This window comes from Herpailurus yagouaroundi, unplaced genomic scaffold, assembly GCF_014898765.1.
Source record: "Herpailurus yagouaroundi ecotype Mexico unplaced genomic scaffold, PumYag 189, whole genome shotgun sequence".
NCBI classification, from domain to species: Eukaryota; Metazoa; Chordata; class Mammalia; order Carnivora; family Felidae; genus Herpailurus; species Herpailurus yagouaroundi.
Genome location: NW_024412420.1, coordinates 658,898 through 683,273, shown reverse-complemented (window position 1 = coordinate 683,273; position 24,376 = coordinate 658,898). Strand labels below are relative to the sequence as shown.

General features: G+C 36.4%; 2 protein-coding genes across 2 annotated transcripts in view; one reads left to right on the top strand and one right to left on the bottom strand.

The window, feature by feature from the left end:
* CHCT1 (CHD1 helical C-terminal domain containing 1) overlaps positions 1-24,376 on the bottom strand; it is a 73,858-nt gene that overhangs the window by 6,324 nt on the left and 43,158 nt on the right. The gene's annotated exons all lie outside the window — the stretch shown is intronic.
* Positions 1-24,376, top strand: part of APPBP2 (amyloid beta precursor protein binding protein 2) — a 52,588-nt gene that overhangs the window by 7,162 nt on the left and 21,050 nt on the right. The window contains exons 2-4 of the mRNA XM_040496918.1: positions 14,007-14,095; positions 16,558-16,709; positions 19,455-19,578. Coding sequence (XP_040352852.1) covers positions 14,007-14,095; positions 16,558-16,709; positions 19,455-19,578 — 365 coding nt within the window. The remainder of the gene's footprint in view (positions 1-14,006; positions 14,096-16,557; positions 16,710-19,454; positions 19,579-24,376) is intronic.

Here is a 24,376-nt window from a genome sequence, read left to right as displayed (position 1 = left end):
TTTAAAGACTATGGAAATGACAGCATTTGACACATGGGTTATATTTTTTCTTCTTCTTTTTTTTTAATGTTTATTTATTTATTTTTGAGAGAGCAAGAGATAGCTTAAGCAGTATGGTAGGGGCAGAGAGAGAGAGGGAGACAGGGAATCCCAAGCACTGTCATAACAGAGCCTGATGCAGGGCTCAAACCCACAAACTGTGAGACCATGACCTGAGCCGAAATCAAGAGTTTGGATGCTTAACTGACTGAGCCACGTAGGTGCCATGCCCCCTCCTGTTTTTTCTTTTTAATGTTTATAAGGGGTGTATTTTCTAATTGAGAAAGATGTAATACTAATCAGTATGTGAAGAATAACCAACTCATTTCCAGAACACCTGAACAGCCAGCTCATACAAGAGGAAGATATGAATGGCCAGTAAACATCAAAAGATGCTCAACTGAAATGCAGAATCAAGCCAAAGCAATCACGAGGAACAAGAAAAAAAATCTGGAGGACTCACACTACCAAGTATCAAGCTGTAGCAATTAAGATTAATGTGGCATTGGCACATGGATAGACAAATAGATTGATGGAATAAAACAGTCCAGAAACAGACTGATATGTATACTGTTACATGATTTATGATAAAAGTAACACAGTGGTACAGTGGGGAAAGGAAAGTCAAATAAATGGTGCTGGTCAATTAGATATCCATATAGGAGGAAAAGTATCATGATTTTACCTTACCACCATATGCAGTGATCATTTTTGGATGGTTTGCTGACCTAAATTTGGAAAACAATTCTCACTATGTCAACAAAGATATATTTACAAAATGGCCCAAACATCAGGATAATTTCATAAATTGGATTATGTTAAGATTAAGACCATGTATTCATTAAAAGATACCATTAAGATCATGAAGAGTGGGTAGAAGTGGGAGAAGATGCTTGAAGGACATATGCTTGATCAAAGACTCATCCTGCATCTAATATTAATACACCCCCTTTTTTTTAATGGGAAAAGAACTTGAATAGGCACCTAAAAAGACCAATATTCAATGCTATATTTTAATATTAGAATTAGAACTTGAATAGGCACCTAAAAAGACAAATATCCTGCATCTAATATTAATATACCCCCCCTTTTTTTAATGGGAAAAGAACTTGAATAGGCACCTAAAAAGACCAATATTCAACGCTTATTTATTTTTGGGACAGAGAGAGACAGAGCATGAACAGGGGAGGGGCAGAGAGAGAGGGAGACACAGAATCGGAAACAGGCTCCAGGCTCTGAGCCATCAGCCCAGAGCCCGACCCGGGGCTCGAACTCACGGACCGCGAGATCGTGACCTGGCTGAAGTCGGACGCTTAACCGACTGCGCCACCCAGGCGCCCCTAAAAAGACCAATATTCAAAGGACCAAGCAAGTGTTTGGAAAGCAATCATGATTGCATGAAAGGGGCTCAGCCTCATTTTGGGAAATTGCTGTGGTAGTGTACATTCTTCAGAATGACTAAATGAAGCAAAACAAAACAATGTTAGGACATGGAACAATCAGAACTCTCAAACATTGTTACTGGGAGTGTAAATTGATGAACTATCTTGGAAAACTAGCCTGTCTGCTAAAACTGAGCATATACATACTCTGGAACACAGCAATTCCACTTCAAGAAATGTACACTTAAGAACATTCACAGTGAACACAGAAAAAAGAGAGTCTTAAATATAGAAAACAAACTGATGGTTACCAGAGGGGAGATGGGTGTGTGGGGGGGTAGTTAAAATAGGTGAAGGGAATCAAGAGTACACTCATTGTGATGAGCACTAAGTAACATATAGAATTGTTGAATCACCATATTGTACATTGAAACTAATATAACACTGTATGCTAACTAAACTGGAATTTAAATTTTTAAAATTCACACACACCATCAGTAGAATTAGTAAGTAGTGGAATAGTCATGTAGTGGAATATTATGCTATGAAAATGAACGAATTGCAGCTGTTTGACACAATATGAATGAATCTTACAAGTGATACTGTAAAAAACCAGTGACAGGAATATACACCAGAGGCTCCCAGACTTTCTCCTTTCATGGTACTTGGTTCATGGCACTTGTGGGCCAAAAGAAATACCTAAACTGTTCTGTTTATTAAGTAGTAGATATGAACAACTTAGTAATACTTACGTCCCAACAAGTTAAGAGCCATTAAAATAATGCACAAAAATTGAAAAAAAAAATTAGTACTTTTACTTCATTTTTAAATAACCACAATTAGTAATGGGATGTATACTTTCAGCACTGTACAACTTCTCAAATCTTGGAATCAGATTGGACACCCACCACCCTCATTTTCTGTTCCATGTTGATTTTTACACATTACTTATTATTATAGCAACCACTGAAAATGGCAGCTTATTAACAAAGATTAGACATCACTGAAAAGAATATAGCAGTCTAGTAGTTGGCATGGTGTAATACAGATGTTGAATATCGTTTCTCTCAAATTTAAAATAACTTGCAGTCCCCAGGCACCCTTGGTGCAGTTTGGAAACTGTGGGTATATAGTGTATTTTTCCATTTATTTAATGTTCAAAAACGATCAAAATTAATCAAAAGTGTTGGAAGTCAGGAGAGGATCTTTTTTTTTTTTTCTTTTTTAGTCTTTGGAGGGTATTGATTACACAGGGTCACAAAGGGAGGTGCCTGGAATTCTGATAATACTCTGTGATCTAGATGTTGGTTTACATGTGTGTTCACTTTGTGAAAATTTATTGTTACATTTAAATATGAGTTGTACACTCTGTTATGCTTCAGTAAAAAGGTTTTTAAAAAATAACATCCGTCTTTATCAGATTGTCAAACTTAAAGATTGAAATCATTCATACCCTTTAACCACAATACCATTTACAGATTTTAATCCTACAGGACTGCTTGTGAATGTTGGGAAAGTTCCATTTAGGGATGTTCACTACAATGTTGTTTATGATGGCAAAAATTGGAAACAAACTAAATGCTAATCAAACAGGAACAGAATATAATACTGCAGTTATAAAGAATGAGGAGGCTGTATATACTGAGGTAGAGATGCCAGAGCACATCAAGTGGGGAGAATAAGAAGCTATTTATAAAGTAGTATGAATAACATAATCCTGTTTGTGTGTTTTTTTTTTAAATGCTTATTTATTTATTTTGAGAGAGCGAGCAAGTGTGGGGGAGGGGCAGAGAGAGAGGGAGAGAGAATCCCAAGCAGACTGCGAAGAACCTGACATGGGACTCGATCCCACCAACCATGAGCTCATGACCTGAGCTGAAACCAAGAGTCAAGACACTTAACTAACTGAGCCACCCAGGGGTGTGTGCGTGCACATGTGCGTGTGTTTTAAAGTAGAAGAATATATATGTATGTTTCTATGTGCGTTGAAATAAAGAATCTAGAGAAACACAAAGTTTTAATGGTATTTATTCAAGGGATAGGATTGCAGTTGCTTTTTACTTTACACATCCTTTCTGTTTTATTTTAATACTTGGATTTTTATGACCATGTATTATTTTGATACATAAAATAAGTAAAATTGAATTTTTTTAAGTTTTATTTATTTTGAGAGGGAGAGAGTGTGTGTATGTGCACGAGCAGGAGAGGGGCAGAGAGAGAAGGAGAAACAGAGAATCCCAAGCAGCCTTCACACTGTCATTGTGGAGGCTGACATGAGGCTCGAACTCACAAACTGTGAGGTCATGACTGAGCCTAAATGAAGAGTTGGATGCTTAACCAGCTGAGCCACCCAGTCTCAGTTGAGTTAAAAATTGAATTTTTAAGATAGGATATCTGAATGTGAAATCGTCCTAAGAGGAAAATAGCCTAAAAACTCAAATATTTGTCAGTGTGAATGAGAACTAAGTCCATGTAGTTTAATACAAAAAAATAATACAACTAATTAATTACATAGTTGATTCAGTAGCTAGCCAAATCAAGAAACATGAGTGAAAGCTCTCATTTTCAAAATTAAGAATAAGAAAGAAAATAATAAAACCACACAGATACACTGGAAAGAGGAAAGTAGCTTTTTAAATTGTAGAATGGCTTCTTTAGTTGTAGGAGAGCGTGTACAATTCTATGCTAATCTGCCTGAAAACCTTACTGAAATTATGTTTCTAGGAAAATATAAATGACCAAAGAAGTTAATAGACTAAAAACCATTTTAAAAAGTTGAACAATTAAAAAAAAAAAAGTTGAACAATTATATTTCTCCCTTTGTACATCTGCCTTCTCCCTCAGCAAGCAAACAACTACCGCTGACTTGAGGAACTTTCTTGAGTGTATTCAGAGAAGAATTGATGCTACTGGAACTTAACCTGTTTCAGACCAACCTAATTCTTTCCAATTAAAAAAAAAGGAAAAGAGGTCAACATAGGGTGCCTGGGTGGCTGAGTCAGTGAGCGTCCAAGTCTTGATTTCAGCTCAGGTCATGATCTCACAGTCATGGGATCCAGCCCAAGTTGGGCCCTGTGCTGGACCTGGAGCCTGCTTGAGATTCTCTCTCTTCCTCTGCCTCTTCCCCTCCCTCAAAAACAAAACAAAACAGGTCAACGTAACACTGATACCTAAAGCTAAAGTAGCAACAAAAAGAAGATCTCTTGAGAACCTCACTTGTGATTCATGAGGCAGAATTTCTAAATAATAACAAATACAAATCAGTGTGTCTATTAATATTCATCATATTAATGACAGGGAACTATCATCATAATATAAAAACCTAAACGTCTCTCTCTTTAAACTTTTAATAGGAAATACAGATTGACATTATAAACATACTTAAAAGATAATATATATATATATATATATATATAAACAGGAATACTTAGTGGTGAAACACTTAAAGCATTCTGATTAAAATCAGGACTATAATAAGATACCTTCTATTATCCGTATTGTTGCCATTGTTGTTTCTTTTGGCCACTGAAGCCAGACTGATTTTTTCTTTTTCTTCTTCTTCTTCCTTTTTTTTTTTTTTTTTTTAAGATTTTAAGTAATCTCTATACCCAATATGGGGCTCAAATTTACAACCCCAAGATCAAGAGTTGCATGCTCTACCAACTGAGCCATCCAGGCACTCCAGACTGATTTTTTTCCTTTTTCTTTCTTTCTTTCTTTTTTTTTTTTTTAATGTTTGTTTATTTTTGAGAGAGAGAGACAGAGGGTGACCAGGGGAGGGGCAGAGAGAGAGAGGGATACACAGAATCAAAAGCAGGCTCCAGGCTCCAGGCTCCAGGCTCTAGGCTCTGAGCTGTCAGTACAGAGCCCGACACGGGGCTCAAACAGCCTTTGCTATGAGATCATGACCTGAGCTGAAGTTGGCCACTTTACCAACTGAGCCACCCAAGTGCCCTGGACTGATTTTTTTCTTAAGTGAAATATAGTTGAGTATCATTCAGTTTTTTTGTTTTTATTTTTTTAAGTTTATTTTTGTTTATTTTGAGAGAGTGTGCACTCGAACAGGAGAGGGGCAGGATGGAGGGAGAGAGAGAGAATCCCAGGCAGGCTCCACACTGTCAGTACAGAGCCTGATGTGGGGCTTGGACCCACTGACTGTGAGATCATGACCTGAGCCAAAAGCAAGAGTTGGATGCTTAACCAACTGAGACACCCAGGCACCCCTAGATTTTTTTTTTTTTTTTTTTTAAGTGTTTAGACTTTTCATACTTCTTTCTGGAGCTGTATACTGCATATTCAGGATTTCTGAGGTGCTGATTAGTGCAATTAGAATAAAGAAATTTAAGGGGTGCCTAGTAGCTCAGTTGAGTGTCTGACTCTTGATTTCAGCTCAGGTCATGATCCCGTGGTGGTGGGATTGAGCCCCACATTGGGCTCTGTGCTGACAGCACAGAGCCTGCTTGGGATTCTCTCTCTCCCTCTCTCTGCCCCTCCCCTGCATGCTCTCTGTGTCTCTCTTAAATACAAATTTTAAAAAATGTGAAATGGAAAAAGGTTTTAATTTACATAATGGAGTATTAAAGTTTATGAAACATACTCAAGGCTCTTGCAAATCAGTAAGAAAAAGGACTGAAAAGAAATGTGCTATTATGTTGATAGTGATTTTCACTAGATGGTAAAATTGAGTGAATGTTTTTCCTTTTTATACATTATTTTCCATATTCTGTAATTTTTCTAAAAACATGTAATTCTTCTAAGTCAGAGGAAGCAAATTGTTTAAAGTTGGTTACCTACAATACAGAATGAGTTTCCATATAGAGACAGAATGTATTTCTTAGAACTATACTGCTGTCTTTCTACTGCCTCCTGGATAGACCTAATTTTCACCGCAGATTGGTAATGAAGCTTTGAGAAGCTGAGAAACTTCTTACCAAATAATAGAGATGACAGACACATATTGACTTACGTATGGCTGGTTATCGTTGTTAGGTATTACTACTAACCCAGATTTTTTGATCATTTATATCATGGTAGCCTCTTCCACCATTAACATACTCATGTAAATTACACAAGTGACCCCCTCAAGTGAGGGATAGAGTTAGAGAATCTGTATACTAGACCTGATTTCATCCTCATAATGATTGGGGAAAAAACTCTTAGTTTCTTGTTAAATGGATGTGGATGTAATAGCATCTTCATATGTGGACAGCATATTTAAACTTTAGTAAAGGGTTGCCCTCTTATTTGAGTGTTAACTGTTTCTTGTGCTTTTTAATAATATGAGTCTATTAACCTCTTGGATTTACTTGCCAATAAGCAAAGCATTTGCCCTGCAAGATAAGAATAATCATATTGGTCAGTTGAATTAAATTTAAAAAAGTATGACATGGAACCAATGAGGGTGGAGCAGCTAAGAAATTAAAATGTTAATAAGAAGCAAGACATTTAAGTGTTGTCTTGTCTTCAAAAGAAAGCATTTACCTTTTAATTATGTGTGTATTATGTTAAAATACCTCTGTGACACTTTAATCCAAGAATTTATAATCTGAGACCCCAATGTAATCAGTTACAGGATTTACATATCATATGCAATATAAGAGCAAAGGAAATGTTATATTACAATGTGAATTTTTTCAGAGCTACATTTCAGATGAATTTTGAGATTAGAGAATTTTTCGAGTAAATATATCTTATGAGTGAAGATAGTACGTGTGTATTAAATAGAACAATTTGTTACTTTATTTTAGAGGTGAAGGATACATTTGTTTAGAGATAAAGGAGACATTATTTTTTAAAAACCTTTTATTAAAAAATTTAAACACAAAAGTAGATAGAAGACCTCTGTGTGTCTGTTGTCCAGCTTTAACAGTTACCAGTTTTTGGCCAGTCTTGGTAAATCTGTTCTACTACATCCCCCTTTCCTATAGTATTTGGAAGCAAATCTAGGCATCATATAATTTCATCTGCTAATGTTTTAGTAGCCACCTTACTCTTACAACCCCTAAAAAATTTAATAGTAGTTTCTTACTGTTACTGAATATACAGTTATTCGATTTTCAGTTTTAAATGTGAAATTTGTATGTAATTTTACAGTTTGCTTATTTGGGTCAGGATCTAGATAAGTTCTACAGGTTGGCTGTTGGTTGATCTCTCTCTTAAGTCTTTTTTGATCTATAGGTGGCCTTTCCATCTGTTTTCTTACCTTTGCAGTTTATTTGTTGAAGAAAGAGAATCCTTTGTCTTACAGACAGTACATAGTTTTCCTGTAGCCTGGATTTCAGTGATCATGATATAAAACATTTTCATCATCCCTTCTAGATGTTTTAGTCTTTGTCTCTGTGGGGGCTTCATGGGTTTCACTGATTTCAGATTTCAGCTTTTAATACCAAGTTTTGGGTTTGGGGTCTGTAAATCATTTAGGTAGTATGAATTGGGACTGCATAGTCCTATGTATCTTAGGTTTGAAGTTTCAGTTTTTCACTGCAGACTTTGAAGGCTGTGGATATTCTTGACTTTTTCATTCCTCGTTTAGGCAGGTAGTTCAGCTCCAAGTCCCTTTGCTTACAAGGATCTGCTGTCTGGACTCCTTCCTATCTGGTGTTTTGTACTCTACCCACAACCACTCAGAGGTATAAACTATTCTGTTTTTCTTCCTTCCCAGCTGTTTTTGAGTTTTGACAGCTGTGAAGTTTTTGCTCTTGGTTTCAAACTCCGCTATTTATCCAAAAGTTCTTTTCTGATAACTTTATTCAGCAGTTCCTTTTGTTTGGAAAAGAGCTGGAAGGTTTTCATATGTGTCGCTGTCATCTGCCTATTGCCAGAAGCTTTACTCCGGTTTGTCTTCAAAACTCAGCTGAAATTCTTCTTAGAGTAGTTACTTCATTTGTGATACTAAAACACTCTGTTTACCTCCATTGTATAATCTATGAGCATTATCTTTCTGCTCTGACAGATTCTACATTTTTTGAGATCAGAGAACAACTCTTACTTTGTATTCCTGTGATGACCATAGTCACTAATATATCCCTGATACCTAGCACAGTGTCTTACACAAATGTTCCTGATATTTATTAATGAGAAAATAAGTAGAATATTTCTAGCTATAGTTTTCTTGCCTTTGATGTGAAAAATGACAAAGATAAAACAGGTTCAGTAAGCCATGAGTTTCATGTACTGAATATGCCAGGGTACTTGGTAAAAGATCAGATGTTAATAGGAAACATCTGTTTTTGTCTATCAACTTAAGCATCTATTATTTAGAATTTGTTCTTAACTTTCTCATTTAGGTACTGGCAGTTTATGTTCTTCATCGCTAGGGTACACTAGTGTATGAAGTTTGCATTGAAATTTGTTCTCAGAGTTTATTGTATGAGCACTATTGTATAGAGTACTATGGAGAAAGGACATAAGATTATGCCTAATCAGTGTTTCTCTTTAAGGTGCTCACAGTGTGGTTGGGAGACAGTAAGTAACTATGTATGAAGCTGGGGTTTTTCCCTAAGTGTTGAATTCTTTAGCTAAATTTGGGCAGTTTCAATAAATAATGATAGAATAACAACACTAAATGTTTGATTCTCTAACTGTAAACTTCAGAATAGAGACTGTGTCTTGATTTTTTTTGTTTGTTTCTTCTGAGGATGAGTTCCATCCAAAGTAGATCGTTACCAATTTGGATTATGGATGCAGAAAGCATTGAATGTATATCTAGCTAATGCTATGCAATGTGCTAGGTATTGGGGGTATAGTGATAACAGTGGTTACCTCACAGAGTGTAGAGTGTAATGGAGTGACATGTTGAACAAGTTTAGTGAATGTGTGCATGTATGTCTTGATGCTGATATGGAGGAAAATACAGTGTGTCATGAGAAAGTATAACAGGGAACAGAATTTAGATTGGGGAGTAAAGGGCAGGACTCTATGAGAAGGTGACAAATTAGTGGAGACCATTAGGAAGAGTTATAGATTAACCCGGCAAAGAATCACAGTACTAGTGCTTCATGTGGAGGCAGTAGCATATGTGTGCAAAACTCACGAGGTGAGATAGAGCTAAAAGAAAGCTAATGTGGCAGGAATATAGGAGACAGGGAGAAAGAATGGTAAAAAATGAGGTTTGAAAAATAGGCAGGAGTCAGATAACTTAGAGACTTGTAGCCCATATTAAAAATTTTGAATTATGTTCACACTGAGGCTGCCATTGAAAAGTTTTAAACAAGGAATGCCATGAAATAATTTACATTTTTAAAAGATCATTCTGGCTGCTGTGCGGAATTGATTAGAAGAGGACAAGAGTGGTAATGGAGAAGCCAGTTCTACCTAACCTTTTCAGTAATCCAAGTGAACGATTTGAAATATAAATCCTGTCTCACAGATGTGCAGTTTATTGAATATTGTCCAGCTTTTGAAAAAAACATATGCATATGTAATGGTAGATAAACAATTTAAAAACAAAAGAGGGCTTATATTGCTCAAACTTTTCTAAAACTTGTTCATTTTTACGTGTCATGGTAATTTTTCTTTGATAACAACTGCTTTTCATTTCTGAAGATTTTTGCTCTTTACTGACTCTTCAAGAGGGGATAACAGTTTCAAACATGAGTGAGATACGTGAGTTTCATAGATTGTGTCTGTATGTTCTTAGACCATAGTTTGAATTCACTTTCTTTTATATTTTTTTCTAAACCTTTCCAAGTTTCTGCTGTTGGGAATTAGCCAAGATTATTTTGTATGCTACTCTGATGTCAAAACTAAGCTGTTCAGTCTTAGCCTGTGGTGATTTTGAGTTGGCTAGGAAAGCAACCAATTAAAAATCCCTCTGGTTAAGGAAGACTTTCATCCCCGTCTTTATCTCCCAAAGAGTTTTCTGGGTTTGGGCATGGCTTGCATTGCCCTTGCAGTAGTTTTTCCTTCAGTATGTTATAAGATTTTTACTTTAGTCTGTTCTAAAACATCACCAGGAATTCCATCCCTTTGTATCTTCAAGGTGTTAATTCTTATATATGTGTGTTACTAATACTTTACTCGGTTTCGTTGTATTTACATTTTTTATTTATAATATTTTATATTCTTGGGCATTTTAGGGTTTTATGTAATCACTTATCTCTATGATTTTTGCCTGTGATATGTTTCAAAAGGCAGTGTTTACCAAGTAGCTTTTAATATTGCTGTCATTTAAGTCTGGAATTTATTTTTACTATATTTTATTAGGAGACATCTAACTTTGCTTTCCCATTTTTTTTAGTTTTATTAGGAGACATCTAACTTTGCTTTCCCATTAGGAGCATCTAACTTTGCTTTCCCATTTTTTTCCTTTTTTAAATGTTTATTTATTTTTGAGTGACAGCATGCACACGAGCCAGGGGAGGGGCAGACGGGGGACAAAGGGATCTCACTAATCGTGAGATCATGACCTGAGTCAAAGTCTGATTGATGCTTAACCTACTGAGCCACCCAGGTGCCCCCCCCCCCCGGGGGGGGGTGGGGGGGGGGAGAGAGAGAAAGAGAGTACATGCATGCACCCACAGGAAGGGTGGAGAGAGAGAATCTCGAGCAGGCTCCACATGGGGCCTATACCTGGAACTTGAGATCATGACCTGATCTAGAGTCGGAAGCCCAACCGACTGAGCCATCCAGGCGCTCCTCCTTTCCCCATTTTTATGCACTCTTTGTTAGCTCCTTCTTCAGTGATCAAAACATTTTTTTCTTCATCATGTTAATTTTTTACACATACTGTGGTCTACTTTTGAAGTTTGCATTTTGTTCCATTGATTGGTTTGTCTTCATACCTTTCCAGTATTGTTTTAGTTGTATTATATTGTCTGGTTTTATATCTCTTGGGAGGTAATTTACCTACTTCTAAAAATAAACTATTTTCCCTTAAAGAACCAAAAGTTGATAGAGTCTTTTAATAGCCTTGTTATTCATTGGGTACAGAATATAATATGAAACACTTAACAATGAACTGAAGTAAGTAAGATTTAAAAAAAAATTTTATAAAAAAATTTTTTTAACATTTTTAAATTTTTTTTTTTATTTTTGAGACTGAGACAGAGACAGAGTATGAACAGGGGAGGGGCAGAGAGAGAGGGAGACACAGAATCTGAAGCAGGCTTCAGGCTCTGAGCTGTCAGCACAGAGCCCATTGTGGGGCTCGAACTCACGAACTGTAAAATCGTTACCTTAACCAACTGAGCCGCCAGGCACCCCCTAAATAAGTCAGATTTTTAAAAATCTAATCAGAATTCTTACCAAGGAATCTGGAGCCTCAGTTTCCTCCAAGCTCTACTCTATAAGCTGTATGAATCTATGAAAGAATAAATCTTTAAGTCTTCTATAAAAACGTTAAAAATTACCCTTTTTTTAAATTTATTTATTTATTTATTTATTTATTTATTTATTTATTTATTTTTAATTTACATCCAAGTTACCATACAGTGCAACAATGATTTCAGTAGTAGATTCCTTAATGCCCCTTACCCATTTAGCCCATCCGACTCCCCCCAACCAAGCTAAAAATTACTCTTTTTATATATACTCTTCCTTCCTGATAGATTATCTTTAAGAGGCAGTGTAGTGTACATTATTAAGAACATGGATGTAAAGACAGACTGCCAGGGGCCGGATTTGTGCTTTACCCCTTTTTAGTTGTATGATTTTGAGCAGGTTATTTAATTTTATATGCCTCAATTTCCTTATCTGTGAAAGTATAGAGTGAGTTACTTATGTAAAGCACTTAGAACAATGCCTGGCACATATTAGATCTTTTTAAGAATTAAATGCTATTTTTATTCTGGATCAGTATCCATAAATCCCATTCACAGAATGTCTAAGTTTGCATTTTTGGATAAACCTGGTAAGGATAATTGGAAACAAGTCATTACCCTCTTCCCAGAATTTAAATGTGAACCCATTTTTAGCTAGAAAAATTGAACAGAGTAAAAGGGGGAGGGGCTTGTGTTAATAAGGGCATGTTTACATTGTAACTAAGGAAGCAACTTTTCAGAATTTTAATTTCAAATCCCATTTAAGTAAGATGTACCAGTTTTCAGTCATTAAAGGCATACGATGAGTTGTAATGTATACAAAGCTTAATTGTCTTTGGTGAGTACAGGCAAAAAGGTTGTATAACTTGTTTTCATTTCTCCTATCTTAAAGAAATTCTAAGCCTTAAGTTTGCTAATGATAAGTTATTTTGGTAAGAAGTGAGGTTTTTTTGTATTATACCATTTTGGGAGTGTGTGTATATATTTATTTTGATAAGTAGATTTACTTTTCTGCCCTAGATAAAAACTTATCACATTGTTAAGCTTCCAAATACAGATTAGGTCATACATTCTCAACTTTATTTTCTGAGTTATTCTCTGTTGGTTAATAGTCAAAGTAAATATGACAGTGATTAATAATAGTGAATTTTACTGTTTACATTCCCAGAAGCTCTTACTATAGCAGAAAACATAATCATCTCTAAAATTAGCAAATCTTTCCTTACGAAAGTTTACTGTTAATGAGTATCCAACCGTTTTATGTGAAGATGATAACATTTTGCTTCCCCTTCCTGGGCATGTGGTAGCCCCTTATCCCTTCTATTCGGTAATTGTTACGGATTTTTCACAGCAGTCCTTATTGATTTGTATTAATATACTTATGTAATTTGACCTGGCTTCCATTGTGACTAGTGATTTATGCCCAAGAACTAGTTGATTGAGTTTGTAGTATATTTTCCCAGCACAAAGTTAACTGGCCCATTTTGGCACATGAACTCTAGATCTTGTCTTTTTGAAACCCCTGTTCTGTAAACTGAGCTAAGAGTTAAGTGTAATATAAAGTGAATAAGATAAAATTCCAGCCTTCTAAGGCACTATATTTATATAGCATATAAAAATTCAAAGCATTTGGTGAAGCTGGAGTGGGAGAAGGAGGGACAGTAGTATTTGTCTCTTTTTAACCATGTGCATATATTATTTGTGATAAACATTGAACACATTTGTTAAAATGTTACTTTTAAAAGAAGTTCTAAAAAGTCAGGCAAAATGAGTAAGGGATTGTGACATGATTAGAAATCCTGCCATCTTGGATTATTTTAATTTATTTATTTTTCATCCTGGATTACTTTATTTATTTAAGATTTTATTTTTAAGCAGTCTCTTTACCCAATGTGGGGCCTGAACTCACAACCCTGAGATCAAAAGTTGCACACTCTCCTGACTGAGATAGCCAGGCACCGCCCCCCCCATCCTGGATTACTTTAGACGTGATCTGTTAATTTTAAAAGTTTCTTGAACATAACTTTTTATGTTTATTTAATAAGCGTATAGCACTTTGTAGAATTTAACGTGTACCAGATACTAATTTTTAAATTAAATTAATTTTAAATGTTAATTTTTAACTTTATATACAACTATTAAAATATCTTGTATGAATTGTAAAAATTTGTTAATTTACTATTGCTGTGGAATCATACTGACTTTGGGTAGTACCCATTAAATTCATTAAATATTAAGTCCATCAAATTATATCTAGAAGTATAATTAAAGTAAAATTAAAATTAAATTAAAAATTTTTAATTACCTTTTTTATTTTTCATTTCAGCTTTACCAACAGGGACGCTTATGTCAACTGGGCAGTGAATTTTGTGAATTGGAAGTTTTTGCTAAAGTATTGAGAGCTTTGGATAAAAGGTAAATACACTTTTTAAAAATTGTAGTGAACTATACATAACCTAAATTTTATCATTGTAACTTTTTAAGGGTACAATTCAGTGACATTAAGTACCTACCTACCCATTGTTGTGAAACCATCATTACCACCTTGCTTTTTGTGTTCAAGAAAAGGAGACTGAATTCATCTTCCCCATTTTGGCTGTTACATGTGGTGGAGCCACATACAAGTATAGACGACACAGCCTTTGATTATATACTTGCTGTTCTCTTTAGCATTCTTCCTGAAATTTGCTTTAAATGCTATTTCTTTTTCCTAACCCACACTTCTAGGAAAATAAGAATATAGTTTTACAAAATACTGCTAATTTCTAATATGAATATTGCCAAGTTGTTTTATTTGTTCAACAAATTAACTAAGTATATACTTGTTCAATGCCTAGTACGAATCAGGTACTGTTCAAGATGCTGTGAATAAGTTCTACAACATCTCTTCCTCATGGATTTTGTATTTGAGAGAGGAAAATAATAGGTAAATAATATAATTTCGCTGTTAGAGGTAACTTTGAAATGTGGCCTGTGTACTGTAGAGAAACTTTTTGGTTAGTTGAATAATTAAAATTAATCTGTAAAATAAATAAATGAGAACTTCATTTTGGTAAAAGAAGGCTATAGCAAAACTTTTAAAAAAGCATTCTTTAAGAAAAGGTTACCTTTCTGGAATTTAAATTTCTCTATACAATTCTAAACGTAGCCATTGTAAAGATTTAGTGGAATACCTCTCTTTCATCTCTCAGGTTATCTTTCACCAAGTCAAAATCCCTTGGTAAGTGTTTAATGTATTTGTGAAACTAAAAGCATGTAGTTTGACTTTTTTCCCCTTTATCCAAAGCAGTGATTCTGGTATTTACAATTTTGTCATTTAAAAGTTTTTTATTAAGATATAATTCACATACCACCACATTCACCATTTTAAATTATATAATTAATTCAGTGTCTTTAGTATATTCACAAGGTTTTGCAACCATCACCACCATCTAATTCTAGAACATTTTCATCACCCCATAAAGAAACCCTGTACCCATTAACAATCACTTCCTATTTCCTCTTACCCCCAGCCTACCATTAATCAATTTTCTGTCTCTAGATTTACCTGTTCTAGAAAAGAGAATCATATGGTATATGGTCTTTTGTGACTGGCTTCTTTTACTTACAATGTTTGGAAGGTTTATTCATGGTGTTGCTTGTATTAGTACTTCTTTCCTTTTATGGCTGAGTAATTTTCCATTGTATAAATATACTGTGTTTTATTTATCTAGTCATCTGTTGGTGAACATTTTGGCTGTTTGGCTATTATGATAATACTGCTGTGAACGTTTATGGACAAGATTTTGTGTAGGCATATGTTTTCAATTGTGTATATAACTAAGGGTGTATACATATGATAACTGTTTAATTTTTTTAGTAAACTCTAAACTGTTTTCCATAGTGGCTGTATCATTTTATGTTCCTACCATCAATGTATGACAGTTCCAATTTTTACATATTTTTGTCATCACTTTATTAGAATAATGATTACATCTTAGCAGGTGTGAAGTGGTATCTCATTGTGATTTGGGTTTGCATGTCCCTAATGACTAATGATGTTGAGCATCTTTTCTTGTACTTATTCGTCATTTGTATACTTTCTTTGGAGAAATCTCTATTCAAATCCATTTCCCATTTTTAAATTGGGTTATTATTGAATTATAAGATCATTTGGTTTTTAAAAGTTAGTTTTAGGGGTGCCTGGGTTGATCATCTGACTCTTGATTTCGGCTCAGGGACTCTTGATTTTGGCACAGGTCAGGATCCCAGGGTTGTGGGATTGAGCTCCACGTCAGGCTCTACACTGTGTGGAGCCTGCTTAGGATTCTGTCTCTCTCCCTCTGCCCCTCTCCCCTGCTCGTGTTCTCTCTCTCTCTCTCTTTCTCAAATTTTTAAAAAAGAAAAGTTAGTTTTATTCTTTTTTATTGACATTTGTTTACACATACAGGAACACGCAGTGATCTACTGAATAAAAATATTAGGCTAAATTATGGATTATTATGGCCTCATAATTCATAAGGCAGAAAGTTTTTTGTATCTTATTCCATCTTGGAAAATAATGTTAGTGTTATTTTTAAGAAAGAAAGCTAGTGGACGCCAGGGTGCTCAGTCAGTTAAGTGTCCAACTCTTGATTTGGGCTTAGGTCATGATCACACAGTTCGTGACTTCAAGTCCTTCATTCCCAGCGTGGATCCTGCTTGGGATTCTCTCTCTCCCTCTTTTTCTGCCCCTTGCCTGCTTGCTTGCACACACCTGTGCACACCCATGCACATGTGTTCTCTTTCTTTCTCCCTCAAAATAAATAAATAAACTTAAAAAAAAAATAAAAATCAAGCTAGCACTTTCTAAAACTGTAAAATATGTTATCTTTATAAAATAATCTTTTCTTTTTCAGACATTTGCTTCATCATTGTTTCCAGGCTTTGATGGATCATGGTGTGAAAGTTGCTTCAGTCTTGGCCTACTCATTCAGTAGGCGGTGCTCTTACATAGCAGAATCTGATGCTGCAGTAAAAGAAAAAGCCATTCAGGTTGGCTTTGTTTTAGGTAAGTAATAGTAAAATAGAGGAGTGTTTTATTGTGGGACATGACTCATTAAACCTACTAATGATAAAGGATTACACCAGAACATTCCCAAAGTCTACATAAGGAAGTTGAGAAAAACATCAGAAAAATTAGGTGTGATTTATTGAATGTTAACTTTGTGCCAAACACTAAAGTAGGCATTTAAATGTTATATTTTCCAAATCCTCATAACATTCCAGTGGTGTGATGGTATTAATGGCACTTTACAAATGAAAGATTCAGAAAAGTTAAAAACTTGCTCAAGTCACATAGCTGGTAGTGTACTAAAAGTTTAGAATCCTGCATCTATAAATTCCTTACCACATGTTTTGCTAACATGTCCTGCTGCCTCCAGCCTCTTTCACCAGCTTACCATATGCTGTGGCATGAGACTTAATCCTTTTAAGGCCTCAGTTTTTCAGTCTCTAAAATGAGGGTAATCCTGTATTTCCTGATGGGATGTTACAAGAATACTGAAAACATATGGGGAAGGAGTCTGAGAAGGTTTTGTTTGTTATATACAGAGAAAAATACTGTTTAAATTTTGTATAACATTAAAAAAAATGTTTATTTGGGGGTGCCTGGTGGCTCAGTCAGTTAAGCAGCCAACTTTGGCTTAAGTCATGATCTCGCGTTCGTGAGTTTGAGCCCTGCATTGGTTCTGGCAATTTGGAGCCTGGAGCCTGCTTTGGATTCTGTGTCTCCTTCTCTGTCTCTCCCCCACTCGTGCTCTGTTTCTCTCTCTCACAAATAAATAATAAGCAATAAACATTAAAAAGAAATTTTTTTAAATGTTTGTTTTAAAGACACTGAGAGCGTGAATGGGGGAGGGACAGAAAGAGATGGAGATCGAGAATCCCAAGCAGGCTCTGTTCTGTCTGCACTGAGCCTGACATGAGGCTTGAACCCATGAACCATGAGATCATAACCTGAGCTGAAATCAAGAGTCAGACGGTTAAATGACTGAGCCACCCAAGCACCCCTGCATAACATTTTATATATTTTTACAAATCTACATAGATAAGTATGTTTCAGGCAACTACTTATTAAAGTTGTTACTTACCCTTCTTTTTACTTTCTTTAAAAAAATTTTTTTGAAATAATTATAGATTCACAGACAATATCAAAACCAAGAATTGACATGACTTTAACACTATTTAAAAAAATTTTTTTTAATGTCTATTTTTGAGAGAGAGAGAGAGAGAAAGAGAGAGAGATATGTGGGGGGCAGGGGGGCAGAGAGAGGGAGACACAGAATCTGAAGCAAGCTCCAGGCTCTGAGCTGTGAGCACAGAGCCTGATGGGCTCGGACTCATGAACCGTAAGATCATGACCTGAGCCAAAGACGGACGCTTAACCAACTGAACCACCCAGGTGCCCCCAAGTTCAGTACTGTTAAGTAGACTACAGACCTTGGGGCGCCTGGGTGGCGCAGTCGGTTAAGCGTCCGACTTCAGCCAGGTCACGATCTCGCGGTCCGGGAGTTCGAGCCCCGCGTCAGGCTCTGGGCTGATGGCTCAGAGCCTGGAGCCTGTTTCCGATTCTGTGTCTCCCTCTCTCTCTGCCCCTCCCCTGTTCATGCTCTGTCTCTCTCTGTCCCAAAAATAAATAAAAACGTTGAAAGAAAAAAAAAATTTAAAAAAAAAGTAGACTACAGACCTTATTGCATTTTCAACAATTTTTACATGTACTCACGTGTGTGTATGTTTCTATGCAGTTGATTCCATGTAAAGATTCATATAACTGTCATTACCATCAAGATACAGGACTGTTCCATCAACACAGACTACCTTTCATTTTTAACTCCTTACATTAATGTGTGCACATGCCTGTTTTAGCTCTCTTACACATGCACATACACTTTCTTTGCTAACAAATTTTCATGATCATTTCCTTCAATCTTAGAATAATTCTTTGTAGTGGTCATAGACAGTTTGCTGGAAGAACTTCAGAACATTTTTCCTGAAAAGAAATTTATCCTCTGATAGTCCCATGGAATAAAACTGCAACCAAGAATTGTCCCCCAAAAATGTCTCTAGCAAAAGAGTATCTGTGATCTTGATGAATGTTAAGGTTGACATCCCTTTGGTCCTAGATGATTATGTAAAAATCTGTAGAACAACTTCAGTATCAACCAAAGTGAAAGGCAGAAAGTTTTTAGTGTTCATTGACGTCCTCTCTCAGCTCCACAAACATTTATACCAATGTCTGGTTGTTATAATGAGGCAGACTGAAGAAATATCTTGCAGGTAGAATCAAGTTCTAACAAACTCATAGTTAAGTTATTGGTCTTGATCCTAAAATTACCGCAATTTGGAGACAATGGAGACAATTTTCTTAATAATAGCTTTATTGAGATGTTCTTTGAGATTGGGTATAGAGAGACTGAAAATGTTAGGATTATTGAAATATGTGGCTAATTAACTGGAAAATGTCAATTCTTAGAGTATAGAGTATTTTTAGAGGGTTAAAACTCTTGACTCCTTATTCAGGGTCTCAACTTTGATCTAATCCCCCTAGTTTGAAAGTTTTTGTTTTGTTTTTTGTTTCACAGTAGCTTTGTTTTGGGCTAAACACAGGACTTTAATATTACGGGTGTTTTCATTTTAGATAATACTAATTTTAAGCGTGTCATTTTGGCTTTCAAGTGATTTATTAAATTATTTAAAAAATTACTTATTAAATTATTTAAAATTATTTAAAGTTACTGGTTTTCTTGTCCTTTAGGTGGCTTTCTTTCAGATGCAGGGTGGTACAGTGATGCTGAGAAAGTTTTTCTGTCCTGCCTTCAGTTGTGTACTCTACATGATGAGATGCTTCATTGGTTTCGTGCAGTAGAATGTTGTGTGAGGTAAGTTGGAACAAATCCTACTGTAATGGTCCTTAGTGGCTTTTATAGTTTTAGCTTGTATAAGTATACTCCTAACAATTGGACAAACCTCAGAGGTTATATTTGTTTGTCATAGTTTCGTTAGTCTGGCCTCCTATCTCTGATCACCAAAATATAGTTAACTTGCTATGGGCATCTTAGTTTAGATTTGAATATTATGAACCAGACTGTATATTTTATGTATGTCTGTATGTCTGTATGTATCTATGTATTTTTGGGAGAGAGAGAGAGAGAGCATGAGAGTGGGGAGGGGCAGAGAGAGAGAGGGAGACAAAGGATCTGAAGCAGGCTCTGTGCTGACAGCAGAGAGCTCAATGTGGGCCTCAAACTCATGAACCCTGAGATCATGAGCTGAACTGAAGTTGAATGCTTAACCAGCTGAGCCACCTAGGTGTCCCTATTTTATATATATATATATTTTTGCTATGTCGTAGAGCTTGTGTGTTCATTCACTCAACAATTATTTATTGAATGCCTCAGTGTACCCAAAACTGTACTAGGCACTGGATGCTGGGAAAATAAAAACATGTTTTTCTTGGGTGTTTATTTTTTTTACCCCTGTTTACATTTCTAGAATTGTGTAATAAGATTAGTATTTTATTTGTAAATAACTATTTTCTTTAAAAATACATTTTTTAACATGTACTTAAAGGAAAGGCAGGCAAGGCTAGAAATAACTCTTCTTTTTTACTGTCTTCGTTTTTTCTATGTAACATTTAGTTATGGGTATTTTTATGTAAGTTTTCTCTCTGTCCCAAAATTTGATTTGACATTTTTTTTAATGTTTATTTATTTCTGAGAGAGAGAATGAGAGAGAGCCTGCGCATGTGCGAGCAGGGGAGGAGCACAGAGAGAGGGAGACAGGATCTGAAGTGGGCTGTGCTGATGCAGAGAACCCCATATGGGGCTCAAACTCATGAACCACGAGATCATGTGACCCAGAATCCAGAGTTGGAACTCAACTGAGCCACCTAGGCGCCCCATCTTGCTCAGTCTTAACATGAATATATTCATAAGCTAATGACTTCTAAACTTGTATATTTTCCTTCCAAACAGTGAATAGTTTAACCAGTTAAATAGTAATTGCTTTTGACAATAGCTGTTGATCAGGTAGATTCAAATGTATTTTCTCATAAAAATAACATACTATGTATGGGAGGGGCGTCTAGGTGGCTCAGTCAGTTGTGTCTGACTTCAGCTCAAGTCGTGATCTCACAGTTCATGAATTTGAGCCCTGCATCAGACTTGCAACTGTCAAGTGCAGAGCCCGCTTTGGATCTTCTGTCCCTCTCTCTCTGCCCCTCCCCTGCTTGCGCGCCCTCTTTCAAAAACAAAACATTAAAAAAGAATAACATGCTATGAGAAAGAAGGTATATGAGAAATCTGTACCTTCTCAGTTTTATTGTGAACCTAAAACTGCTCTTAAAAATAAAATATTTTTAGGGGCGCCTGGGTGGCGCAGTCGGTTAAGCGTCCGGCTTCAGCCAGGTCACGATCTCGCGGTCCGGGAGTTCGAGCCCCGCGTCAGGCTCTGGGCTGATGGCTCGGAGCCTGGAGCCTGTTTCCGATTCTGTGTCTCCCTCTCTCTCTGCCCCTCCCCTGTTCATGCTCTGTCTCTCTCTGTCCCAAAAATAAATAAAAACGTGGGAAAAAAATTAAAAAATAAATAAATAAAATATTTTTAAAAGATAATAAAATACTATACTTACATTGTAGAACCACATTTGGAGAACCTTGAGAACCTGCCTTTTCATTAGACTGAGTATATTAAGGCAAAATTGGATCCTCAGTTGGATCTAAAAGTTTCTTGGATCCTTCATCCTGTTCTGTGTCAGCCCAGATGGACATACAGACCCTGAAGAGTCTCCATATGTTTAATTTGCCCTTTTGTTTCAGTAGACAACCAGCAGGAAGTGGAGAAAATATCAAGCTGTGCATTTCTGGCTTAAAATATTTAGTTTGATACCCCATCATATGCCAATTATTAAATAATTTCTAGAAATTTATTTTTAGTGAGAATATAGTGAATATTGTTGGAAATGCAATTTCTAGTATTGTATAAATGAAAGGTGAATACTGTTCTTTTCCTTCTGTAAGTTTACAGCCTGTGCTTGAGTTTAACTTTTTCCTCATTGAACCCTTTGGATCACTACCAACTCTGTATCTCTAATACGCATCCTTTTTTCTCAAGGTCATTTTTGGGTTTTTTTGGACTGTTGTAATACCTTCTGTCCTGGTTGTCTTCCTTTCACTCTTGGCTTTATTATAATCCATCTTCCACACTGTAGCCAGAGGAGTCTTTCTAGAGTTGCACTGTCCAGTATATAGTCATTAACCATGTACAACTTTATAAAATTAATTAAAGTTAAAAACTGGGTCCTCAGTCACATTAGGCACATTTCAGATACTCAGTAGACACTTGTGGCTGGTGGCTACCAGATTGAGCAGAGCAGATATAGAATATTTCAGGAAATTCTATTAGCGTTGTTCTAGAGCATAAACCAGATCTCACTGTTACAGCCAAAACTCCTTACCCTGACCTGGCAAGGCCCTATTAAATCTTTGTTATCTCTGCTTTCTCATCTCTCTCTCTTCTTAAAAAAAAATTTTTTTTAATGTTTTATTTATTTTTGAGAGAGAATGTACGAGAGAGAGAGCATGAGCAGGGAAGGGGCAGAGAAAGATGGAGATATAGAATCCGAAGCAGGCTCCAGGCTCTGAGCTGTCAGCCCAGAGCCCGATGTGGGGTTCAAACCCATAGAATGTGAGATCATGACCTGAGCTGAAGTTGGACGCTCAACTGACTGAGCCACTCAAGTGCCCCCTCTCTCTTTTTTTAAGTTTGTTTATTTTGAGAGAGAGAGAGAGGGAGGGAAGGGCAAAGAGAAGGGGAAAGGGAGAATCCCAAGCAGCCTCCATGCTGTCAGCACAGAGTCCAACTAAGGGCTTGATCTCCCAAACTAAGATCATGACCTGAGCTGAGATCAAGAGTTGGATGCTTAACCAACTGAGCCATCCAGACACCCCTGGTTTCTCATCCCTTTTTACATAATCCTTTATTCATAATACTTCAGACATGTTGGTCTTCTGTCTGTTCTTTGATTATGCCACATTTTTTTCCCTTAGGGCTTTTGCAAGTTGTTATTCCTTCTGTTTGAAACATGCTTCCTCACAGACCTTCACATGATTGCTTCTTCATCATTTAGGTATCAACTCAAATCTTAGCTTCTCAAGAGAATTCTTCCATATCTACCCTGAGAACCTTCTTTAGGAAGTTCCTGATCATGGGGCACCTGGCTGGCTTAGTCGGTAGAGCATGACTCTTGATCTTGGGGTTGTGAGTTGGAGCCCCACATTGGATGTAGAGATTTCTTATTTTGTTTTTAATGTTTATTTTATTTATTTTGAGAGAGAGAGAGAGAGTGAGCAGGGGAAGGGCAGAGATGAAAGGAGAGAGAATTCCAAGCAGGCTCCTTGCTGTCAGTTCAGAGCCCAATACAGGGCTTGAACTCACGAACTGCGAGATCATGACCTGAGCTAAAATCAGATGCCCAACCAACTGAGCCACCCAGGCACCCAGATGTAGAGATTTCTTTAAAAAAAAAAAAAAAATTTAATTTGAGAGAGAGCAAGAGTGAGTGGGGGAGAGAGGTGGTGGGGTGGAGAAAGATTGAAAGAGAATCTCAAGCAGGCTCCACGCTGAGTGTAGGCTCAATCCCATGACCCTGGAATCACGATCTGAGATGAAATCAAGAGTTGGATACGTAACTGACTGAGCCACCCAGGTGCCCCAAAAATAAAATCTTTAAAAAAAAAAGGAAGCTCCTGATAATGTTACCCTATTTTTATAAGATTTCGTAGCATTTATATTTTTTTTAAGTGTATTTGTTATTTTTGAGACAGAGAGACACAGAGAGGGAGAGAAAGAATCCCAAGCAGATAGCCTCATGCGGGGCTCGAACTCACAGAACCATGAGATCATGACCTGAGCTGAAATCAAGAATTGGATGCTTAACTGACTGAGCCACCCAGGCACCCCGCATTTACTTTTAAATGAATGTCTTACTTTTTGGTGTGTTTGTCTGCCTATCCTATACTCCTTCCCCCTACAGTGAATCTCCTTAAGGTCTTATTTACCACTGCATCCCTTTCACTTAGAAAAATGACTGGCACACAATAGGTGTTCAGTCAATAATGGACTGTAAGAGTCTCTCAAAACTTTATCATATCAACCAGCATATTTCTTTTTCCAGTAATCTTTTACTAGTTTTCAGTTCTATTTTCCTGTGCGTAGTTTCCATTGTGACAGGGATCATTGCTAACTACTTGACCATTAGAATAGCAATTTGGCAGTCAAATGACATTGTCTCTTTTTTCTGTATCAGTACACTTACTTTAGCATTAAAAATTTTCTATATACCAGGATGCTGGGTGGCTTGGTCAGTTAACCGTCTGACGTCAACTTGGGTCATGATCTCATGGTTCGTGGGTTTGAACCCTGCGTTGGGCTCTCTGCTGTCAGCACAGAGCCTGGAGCCTGCTTCAGATCCTGTTTCCCCTCCTTGTCTCTCCCCCACTCATGCTCTCTCTCTCAAAAATAAAACATTGAAAAAATTTTTTTACTTGAAATTGTATACCAAAACATACATTTTTTTCTTTTATATTTCTGCTTAAAAATATAAATCCATTCAATTCTCCATTCTAGGAAAGCCTGAAAATGACTGCTTATTTCTGCTTTAAGTTTGAATTTGATGTTATA